The sequence below is a fragment of the Rousettus aegyptiacus genome, unplaced genomic scaffold (assembly GCF_014176215.1).
Source record: "Rousettus aegyptiacus isolate mRouAeg1 unplaced genomic scaffold, mRouAeg1.p scaffold_m13_p_8, whole genome shotgun sequence".
Lineage (NCBI taxonomy): Eukaryota > Metazoa > Chordata > Mammalia > Chiroptera > Pteropodidae > Rousettus > Rousettus aegyptiacus.
Window position 1 is genome coordinate 15,785,576 of NW_023416311.1, and position 10,025 is coordinate 15,795,600.

The 10,025-nt window shown below is 49.4% G+C and overlaps 1 protein-coding gene and 1 long non-coding RNA gene across 2 annotated transcripts; one reads left to right on the forward strand and one right to left on the reverse strand.

Moving 5' to 3' along the window:
- The first annotated feature begins 148 nt into the window (after positions 1 to 148).
- PTX4 (pentraxin 4) lies at positions 149 to 6,803 on the forward strand. The gene is made up of 4 exons (XM_016136638.2): positions 149 to 241; positions 1,464 to 1,811; positions 2,522 to 3,155; positions 4,943 to 6,803. The coding sequence occupies exons 2-4, from the start codon at positions 1,671 to 1,673 to the stop codon at positions 5,581 to 5,583; spliced, it is 1,416 nt and encodes a 471-aa protein (XP_015992124.2). The 5' UTR covers positions 149 to 241; positions 1,464 to 1,670; the 3' UTR covers positions 5,584 to 6,803.
- Positions 6,804 to 8,767: 1,964 nt separating this feature from the next.
- On the reverse strand, positions 8,768 to 10,017 carry LOC118606388. Its single transcript, XR_004952339.1, has 2 exons — positions 9,831 to 10,017; positions 8,768 to 9,501 (listed from the first exon to the last, which is right to left on the reverse strand). It is a non-coding gene; the product is annotated as an uncharacterized LOC118606388 (long non-coding RNA).
- Positions 10,018 to 10,025: the final 8 nt, after the last annotated feature.

The window sequence follows — 10,025 nt, forward strand, 5'->3', positions numbered from 1 at the left end:
GGCCGCCTGCTGCAAAGACTGATGTGGGCCAGGTGGTGAAAACAGACTGCCTGACCTGGGATGTTTCCGTAAAGTTAGAGCTGATGTGTGGTGTGATAGAGAGCAAGGAGTTGAGGATGACGCCTTCCTGGGACTCTCTGGGAATTCCTCCCAGTCCCCTTCTGGATTAGAGCTACTGCAATCATCCTTTATTCCCCTATTTTCCTATTATCCAGTAACCTCACAAAACAGTACACAGAAGGTAAGTTTCTTAAGCCTTTTTATATCTGGAAAATGCCTTTATTCTTTGCTCCAGGTCAATTTACATTTGAGCTAGATGCATAATTTTAAGTGAAAATCATTTTCACTCGAAAATGTTAAGGCCTTTGGCAGCCAGCACTGTTACTGAGACGGCCAACAGTTCTCTGGGGAAAGTCTCAATCCTTCCCATGCGACCAGGTTTTCTCTCTGGACATGGTTAGGATCTCTTCCTTGTCTGCTGTGTTCTGACACTTGATGAGAGGAACCTTGGGGTCAGTTGCCTTTCCTTGATCCAGTGCTCTCTGACATGTGGTCTTTTAAACGACAGATGTCCCAGTCTGCAACACCTTCCTGGGTAATCTTCCTAACAATTTTTTCCACCCTGTTTTTTTAGTCTCACTCTTTACAGTTTCATTTGTTGATCTCAAATGTTATGTTTTCTCAACTTTTTTCCATTTATTTGTCTTTCTCCCCTACTTTCTGGCCAGTTGCTTTAATTTTGCCTTTTGGCTTTTCTGTTACCTTTTATTTGGGGGATGGGGTGGGTCAGTCTTTATTTCTGAGAGCAACTTCTTTCTATCTGAGTATTCCATTTTTTGTAGCATCCTTTCCTTGCCTTGTAGACATAAAACTTTTTTTGTCTTTCTGAGGGTATTGATTAGAACATTTTTGAGCTTTTCCTTGGCTCTCAGCATTGTTTCCTAGGTTCCTTTTCTGTTTGGGAAGATTTTGTCATTCCTGTTAGAAGCTTCTGAGTGTCTAATCATTCCTGGCTGAGTTTTCATATTAAGCAGGAGACAGTATACAGGGGGACAGGTAAGAAGGGCTTGTACATTTGCAAAGACATTTTTCCAAATAAGACCCATTCACAGGTATTAAAACTTGGACCTACCTTATTTGGAGTCACAATTCAGCCCACTACATAATCTATTCCCCAAAACAAATTAAGGTGGCTCCCAATCTCATGTCTTTTGCCTTACCTAAGGGAGAGATGGCATCACAGGACACACTGCGCATGGTGGGATGCTGGGCCTCACTGCAGAGTTGGCTCCAAGGACTCCCTGGCTTCAGCCAGGTTCCTTGTCCTGCTTCAACTTCCTTTTGTGGGAACATGAGTCCATGTGCCCCTGCTAAAGCAATCACCCCCTTCTGCTTCTGAGCCAGCCAGACCAGGGCTTCCACCCTGTAGAATTATTTTCTAAAGAAACTGGATCTGTTTTAAGCTTGTCTCCTTAGGAACCTTCAACTCTCCAGAGCCCGTGGGCTGGATGATAAATGCCTTTCAACTGGTAGCAGGAAATACCTGACTCTCAGCCAGAGTCAAAGAAGGAAAACCTTTCCACTTAGAGCTAGAAGGAGCATGGGCTAAGGCAGGAGCACAAATCATCCTCCCATAGTCGGCGGTGACACCGCTCCTCGTCTATCTCAGAATGGGCTGCGTGGGCAGGAAGACCCTGTCTTTCTTCCTTATTTTCTTACCTATTTATCTGCATGGCGCGTTGTCCCAGGAAGTTGGCCCTGCAGTGCAAAGAAAACCATTTTTCGAGAGGCTCCGCCGACTGGAGGAGCAGGTAAGTATACCTACCCTGTGGGCAGTTGATTTTTTTTTTAATTGACAAAAGAGGAAGGATGGATGTTACAGAAATGAAATAGTATTGGCACTCTGTGACCACAGATGCGGAGTTTGTAGTTCTTTTTATCAGCCGACATTAATTTCACCTATAGTTGGAACCCAGCAAAAAAGGTTTCCTAGGCCCCGTTCTGAAGACAATGAAGATTCTGACACATGAGGGTTGGGTGGGAGTCAGAGGCTGGGAGGGGTGGGAAGCCCCCAGGGGTGTGACTGAAGGCATGCCGGGGCCATGGCAGACAGACGGGGCAGCAACACTGGGCATAGGGGTAAGGTCTCATGTCCACCATGGAGCAGATGCTCCCATGAGGGTTCATAGCCAGTTCCCGAGCACCCTGAATGTGCCTATGTCAAGTACTCCCCACTTTGACTCCCACAAATAGCTCACATAGCTCGTTCTGGCATCCATCCACTCACAGGGAGGGTCAGGGGTGAAGAGCAGGAGGCCAGGCTGTGGGCCTGGAGGCCTCACCCTGCACAGTGCTGCTGAGTGACCTTGGGTTCGTGCCCTGCCTCTCTGAGCTCATCTGTGATGGGGCTGGTCAAAGTGATCCACTGGCTCTCAGTAGGCACCACAGAAGTGCAGCAGGGAAGGCTTGTTCCTTGCCCTTCCCTGCCCTGACCCCCATGGCTACTGTGTATCCTTTGCAGTTTCGGAGTTTCCGGGAGGTGACCATAACATACCTGCAGGCCATCGCCAGCAACTACAACCTGTCCTTCAACATTGATGCCCGGTTCCAGAGCCTGGCCCAAGAAAGCCAGGCCATGGCTCTGGTGGTCAACCAGTCACAGGCTGCTATGCAGGGTGACCTGAGCCACCTCAAGACCTGGATGAAGAAGACACAGCGCAGGAGCCGGAAGGTGGACTCTAGGCTGCTGGCCTTGAGCGCCGCCCTGAGTGAGAGAAGCCAGCAGCACATCCGGGAGAGGAAGGAGCAGGAGGCACAGAGGGAAGCCCTGTCCAGCCTGACCCTGGACGTGCGGGCCCTGCAGGACACACTGGCTCACTTGATGCACGTTGTCCAGAGCCAGGGTGCCAGACTGGCTGGTCTCAAGGGGTGGCTGCAGGTGGCTGGCTTGGGTACTGCAGACACGGCCTGGCCCCCTGCCCAGCCTGGGCCACCAAGCCGAAGCTCCCCAAAGCTACAGGGGGCCAGGCAGGTGCTCAGAGCTTTGCCTGAGCCCAGGGACCCACCTCAGGACTTCGCTGGCCGTCTCCAGGGATCACGGGAGCCCCCAGACCCAGGCAGTCAGAGGACGCAGCCTCCTGAAACACCAGGAGAGAGTAAGTCCTGTGGAACTGTCCTTCACCCATCTGCCTCCATTTCTCCCTCTCACTCCTCCTTAGGTCTCCAGTCCCCTCCAAAAAGCCTTCTGCTTGGGACTATGTGGAGAGGATACTGGCTTCACACCCCTCATACTCCACTTGGAAGAAAGGGGCCATCCAGGTGAAAAACAGTCTTCAGGTCCCCAGCAGGTCAGGCCACCCCTCTGCCTGGGAGTTAGGAGTGAATGTGCACATATGACAGGGTGCCACCCAGCGGTCAGTACATGCCCACTCCAAGTCAGAGACTGGCCACATCAGGACTGGCAGGATCCCACCGATGCCCTCACCAGCATGAGCCCTCTCTGCGGTACCCCTACTCAGCCAACACCTCTGTGGGGCTTGTGCCCACCCACGTAGGTTCCCAGGGCTTTGTAAAGCTGGCTCTGATATCCCAGGTGAGGTGTTCTCCACTGCAGCATTACTGACATTTGGGTCCAGGCGGTCCTTAGTTGTGGAAGCCGACCCAGACGCTTTAGGGTGTTTAGCAGCATCCCCAGTCTCCACCCACTAGATTCCAGTTCATCTTTAACTTTCATTTTTGATAGGTTGATCCCTCTGTCTGGTTTAGCAGCCCCCTGGGCCTCTTAATTTTAAGCAGTGTTTCCTTTTCTCCCAGGGGCTCTGGTGGCCTCACCAATAAGACAGGACCAGTTAGTTGACCCCAAGTAAACCACCAGGACTCCCAAGAAATGAATGGCTATAGGGTTGCTCCCAAAAGCTCTGACAACTAACTGTGTTCAGACATTGCTAGAAGTACCCTGAAAGCACAGTTACCTCCAGTTGAGAACCACTGCCCTATGACAGGAGCCCCCAAAGTGGAAAGAGAAGCTTGGGGCTGGCCATAGAACACCCTGCATCCTCGAACCCAATAGGCCGATGGGCTATGGAAGTATATTTTCAGGCTCTGCCCCCAGCCTGCCAATCAGAACCTCGGACTAGATGCAGCAGCTGCAGGCCCACGCCTGCCCCACACACCCTTCTGTCAGGCAGACTTGGCAGGACATCTGGTCAGCAGGGCAATGGCCCCCAAAGATGTCCAGGTCCTGATCCTGGGACTCTGTGGATGTGTCACTTCATGTAACAAAAAAGACTTTGAGGATGTGATTTTGAGGTAGGAGATGATCCTGGATTATGGTCCAGTGTCATCACAGCGGGCCCTGTAAGAGGAAGGCAGGAATGTCAGGATCAGAGCTGTGACGAGGAAGCACAGGTCAGAGGAAGGAAGGGCTGCAAGCCACAGATGCGGGCATCTCTAGAAGCTGGAAAGGGTAGGAAGGGGCTTGTCACTGAAGCCTCCAGAAGAAACTAGCCCTGCCGACACCATGATTCTAGCTAGCTCAGTGAGACTTATGTTGTACTTCTGACCCCCAGAACTGTAAGATATTAAATCTGTGTTGTGTTGAGCCACTGAGTTTGCAGAGATTTGTTACAGCTGCCACAGTAAACACACACAGGCTATGCTGGTGGTAAAGGGTGTCGGCTCAGACCTGCTCCTTAGCAATTCATGTGACTGCCCTGGTTCTCAGTCTTCCTGCCTGCCAGATGGGGCTTGTGTGTGAAGATAATGAGACACGAACCTCATAGTTAGTGATTGATGAAGATCAGCTTCTGGGGTCTCAGGCCCACTTGCCTGGGGCAAAGCGCAGTGCTTGCAGCATGGGTGTTTCTGTATATTTCTGGAAGCTTCTAGATATTTCTAGGTGGCTTCGTGGTCCAGAGGCTGACTGTCTCCCCTCTGTTTCTAGTTTGCAACGTGGACCTTGCACTTGTCTTCCCGAATGCCTCCACCGAGAATGTGGTCTTCCTCAGTCCTGGCTTCCCCTTGGGCCTTCGGGCCCTGTCTGTCTGCAGCTGGGTCCGCACAGCCTCAGGCCACCTGGGCACCCTGCTCTCCTATGCCACTGAGGAGAATGACAACAAACTGGTGTTGCACGGCCGGGACTCCCTGTCCCCTGGCTCCATCCACTTTGTGATCGGAGACCCGGCCTTCAGGGAGCTACCCCTGCAGCTGCTACTGGACGGCCAGTGGCACCACATGTGTGTCATCTGGACATCCATCCTGGGCAGGTACTGGCTCCACGTGGACCGCAGGCTAGTGGCCACTGGCTCCCACTTCAGGGAGGGCTATGAGATCTCTTCTGGTGGGTCCCTGGTGCTGGGCCAGGAGCAAGACAGCATAGGGGGTGGGTTTGACAGCTCTGAGGCCTTCGTGGGGAGCATAGCAGGTCTGGCCATATGGGACCGTGCACTGGTTCCCAGGGAAGTCTCACACCTTGCCACTGGGAAGGAGCTCCCTCCGGGCGCCATCCTGACATTGGCCAATGCCACATCAGTAGGTGGATTTGTGCGGAGGGTGAAGTGCACCTGCCTAGACCTGTGTCCTTGAGACCTCATCACCTGGGAGCTGTGGTCATGCTCTGGGCTGGCAGGGGAACAAGTCTCCAGCCATGCCCGGCCACCCCAACCTCAACACACTCCACGGAGAACCCCCACTCAGACTGGGAAGTGAAGGGCAGAATGCTGTCTCCAACCTGGGCCAGGCACACCTGCTGTCTAACATAGAATATGCGCATTCCATGGGGGTGCGGGGTGTGTGTGTCAAGGAATCGTGTAGAGAGAGAGGGCAATGGGCAGAGGTGGGAATCGGGGTCCCTGAGAATTGCATTCCTTCCCTCACCAAAGCATCCTTACAGTCACCTAGTCTGTAATATGACATCATTTCAACAAGATCAGACCTGGCAAAATGGGAGTACTAGATTCTCACAGGGCCTCCTCTTGTGGCTATTATGAGCTACTTCCTGGAGAACTGTTTTCCTTGAAACTGCGTGGGTGGCATGTGAACAGTCATCGCCCTCTCTCACGGTGGCTTACGGAAGTTTCCCTTTGGGTGATCCTTGTTCCAACATCTCATGAAAAGGGCTGGAGAATCCATTTCTTGGTCCTCAACACTATAGCCCCCATTCACCAGGAGCCCAGGGGGTTCCCTCAAAGTCCTGTGATGGCTGGTGAGGCTGCCAGAGCTTCCAGGAACGGGAACTCACAAAGAGCACAATCTATTCAGAAATAAACATTAATGATGGAAAGCAAATACTTTTAAAGCAATTGTATTGGGGTATGATTTTTCATACTGTAAAATTCACCCATTTCATGTATATAGTTCAAAGATTTTTGGTAAATTTACTGAATTGTGCAACCATCGCCATGATCCAATTTTAGAGCATTTCCATTGCACCCTACACACACACACACACACACACACACACACACACACACACACAATCATGCCAATTAGCAGTCTATCCCCACCCGAGCCCCTCCCCCCAGCTCTGGCTACCACTGATCTGCTTTCTATCTCTGGATTTTCCTGTTCTGGACATTTCATATAAATGGAATCATATAGGAGTTGTCCTTTTGCATCTACCTTCTTTCACTTAGCAAACTTTCTCTAAGTTCATTCATGTTGTAGCATGTGTCAATGCTTCATTCCTTCGTGTGGCTGAATACTATTCATTGTAATGGGTCACATTTTGTTTATCCATTCAGCAGTTGATGGATATTTGGGTTGTTTTCAGTTTGGGGCTATTGTGAATAAAGCTACTATATACATATGGATCTTTGTGTAGACATATGTTTTTATTTACCTTAACTGGATACCTAGGAGTAGAATTGCTGGATTGTATAGTAAATTCATGTCTAAATTTTCAAAGGAATTGCCAAACTGGTTTCCACAGTGGCTACATCATTTTATATTCCCACCAACAATATATGAAGGTTCCCATTTCTCCATATTCTTGCCAGCACTTGTTATAGTCTGTCGGTCTTTTGGACAACCTCTTTTTTTTTAGAATTTTGAATTGTCATGTAAAAAACATGCCTTGACAATTACTACAGGCAGGGTTTACTTTAAGTTTCAGTGTGATGTAAATTAACCCTATAATACTGGTGATTCATCGAGAAGACCCAAAGGTACCGCCCCCTGGGGGAGGTGCCCTAAATTGGTCCTGTGGGTCCCTTAGTGGCATTCCTATCCCTGCAGAGCTGTCTGTGGCCCCAGAATTCCGGGCCTTCAGCTGGAAGACTCAGCCTAGCATCTCCCCAATGCAATCTTCCATGAGTCAAGGTCAGAAGAGGCATTCTAGAACTGGAAACCCCCTAGGTGGCCACGTGAAGCCTTTCTGGGTAACTGGCTTCTGCTTCCTCTTGCACATCCCAGGCTTTGTCCATTTCCTCTTGCATTTTCTGGAGCTCTTGCTCTATACCAGTTTGCCACTGAGGCGGGAGGGATAACAACTTTCCTTTGGGAAGACTGGCAATTTGATTAGTAAATATTTCTCCAGGGACAGCAATGTCTCGAGCATAAAAAAGATCATATAGGGTGTTATTTCCTATCACTTCTCTGCTTTTGGGTGCTTATAAAGTCCTGGGGGACCCAGGATGTGTCACTGTGCACAGCAGCATTCTGCTTTGTGTCTGAAGACACTAAAGCCACAGAAGTTTGGTGGCGGGAGGCATCACTGTGGGTTGCCATATTTGGGTCACTTTTTAGGGAGGGGGCCCTCCAGGATCACCGAGCAGCCAGGGCATGGGGTTGGAGTGGGAGTAAGACAGCTTGGTGGGAGCTCAGGTGGCTGTTAGTTTGGCAAGAGGCAGCTTGTCCAGCTAAGGGGTCTGAGCTCTTTCTGGCAGGACGAGGAAAGCCAGTCCAGGTTTTGGAGCAGAGGAGTCTGAATGTGCATCTTAAAATAACCACCATCCCTGTGGGGTCAGCAACAAAATATACATGCATTTTGAAGCATGAGCCACATCCACCCCAATTTCATCAAATTCCACCTTTGACCTGATCCATTTGGTTTCTGTATAAAAAGACAAAACAACCCAGAGCCTTCCTTCTGCTGCAGGAGCGGGTCGTGACATGGAACCTAGGATGGGTTCTCCCTTTCCCCACAACACCCACCCTAGGCTATCTGTCCTCTAAAAAGGCCACTTGTCCAGCAAAAGCACAAGTTCACTTGTCCAACAAAAGGACAAATTCACTTGTCCAGCTAAAGAACAAGTTCAGGCTCCTTGTCTGACAAGGATAACCTTTGGGATCAGCCCTACCCTGCTTAGCCACAGAAATGGTCCATGCTCTCCGCACAATCTTGTCATCCCATAGACTGTTCTCATTCCCCTAGTGCTCTGCTCAGCTCTCCTGCCTACCTAGGCATCTTCATGCAAACCCTGCTCATTCACTCAATTAAGTCAAATCAACCAGGTCCGACCCTGCCTGCTCCTCAGGACCTTGTGTGAGCCAGCTTCCCGTCCTAGCCTCCAATGCCCTTGTCCACCAATTGGGGGTTATCACATTCTTGTCACCATCGCTAGAAAGAGCAAAGATAGGTCACACTGATGAAGAAACATGTTTTTTGAAAGAATGTAGTTTTTAGTATTTCTTGAAAAGTGTTGCCCAATAATCATGGGGGAAATTCACAACTCAGTAGAACTTACTTCCTTTTTAGTTTTAGTTTTAATTTTATTTTGAATTATGTGGTGGGAGGGACTCCCTTACCTTCTCAGCCTGAGTCTCTAAAGAACTTTCAAAATCCTTTTATTTTTAAGTTTCAAATCTAAAAAAAAAAAGTTGCAAGACAAATACATTGCATGTCATAAATATCCTAACTTCATCAAGTGTTAACATTTCATCACATTTTTTTCCCTGTAGGTAACTACATGTTATGGTTATAATTACCTTGTGAATCATATGAGCCTGAGTTGCAGAAATCACATGACAACAGCATTCTCTTATATATTTCAGTATGTACCTCCTGAGAACAAGGACCTTTTCTGATATGACCTCCAAAATGATCACACAATGCTATACTACTACTACCTGATGATAGTGCATAGCCACTCTTTTCCAATGTCCCAATAATGCCAGAGTAACGGAAGAGCCTTTAGTTGCACTGTCTCTTTAATCTCTTTTCAGCTCCTTTCACCGAAGGCAGTTCCTTGGCATTTGTTTTTCACAACACTGACATTATGAAACAGAGCTGACTAGTTGTTAGCAGTTGTTCCGTCAATTTAGGTTTATCTGATCCCCCCCCCACACACACACACACAGTGACGGGATTCAGAGAAGGATTTTCTGCAGAAGTACTACAGGAGCATTGTTGTGTTCTACCCAGTGCAGCACATCTGGAGGCTTGTGCCAATGCCAGCCTATCATCGTGATACAAAAGCTTGTCCTTGGCTCAGGTGAAATCTGCCAGATTTCTTACAGCAGGTTTCCCGCAGTAGATTTTTCCTCTTCCTCACTGTGAGTAATCTGCAGGAAAACACTGTGAGACTGCGTACATGCTATTTCGCAGCAAACATGAACCCAATGGCTTTAGCTCGCATTAATGATTCTGGCCTGAATTAGTTATTACTACGGTTTGTGCAAAATGGTGATGTTTCCAATTCCATCTTTCCTTCCACATTTATTAGTTGGTGGTAATCTATTGGAAAGAGGAGAGCCCCTCATCTTCCGCCTCCACCCTCTTTCACTTTTTATCAGTGTGGACTCCGGGTTCTTTTTCCATTCGCTATGTCGTGATTGGTTCCGACGGACCGGGGGTATGTTGACAGACTAGAGGCCCTCGAGGGGGTTCCTACCTCCACCAGAGTTGGGGCGAACCTCTCTCCTCGACCTTGGATGCTGCAGAGGCCAAGCATGCCTCCACATGGCGCCCAGCGCCCGCACCACAACTCCCAGAAAGCTCCGCGCGCTTGGTTTCCCCGTGGCCCGCGGCCTGGGTCACGTGGATGCCACTGGGTCACGCGGCCACTGTTTGGGGTCACGTGGCCTCA

Bases quoted from the DNA above. Each gene is read 5' to 3' on its own strand.
- PTX4 (XM_016136638.2), top strand. From the start codon at position 1,671: ATGGGCTGCGTGGGCAGGAAGACCCTGTCTTTCTTCCTTATTTTCTTA. The intron at 1,812-2,521 runs GTAAGTATACCT...TATCCTTTGCAG, and splicing joins TCCGCCGACTGGAGGAGCAG to TTTCGGAGTTTCCGGGAGGT. The intron at 3,156-4,942 runs GTAAGTCCTGTG...CTCTGTTTCTAG, and splicing joins TCCTGAAACACCAGGAGAGA to TTTGCAACGTGGACCTTGCA.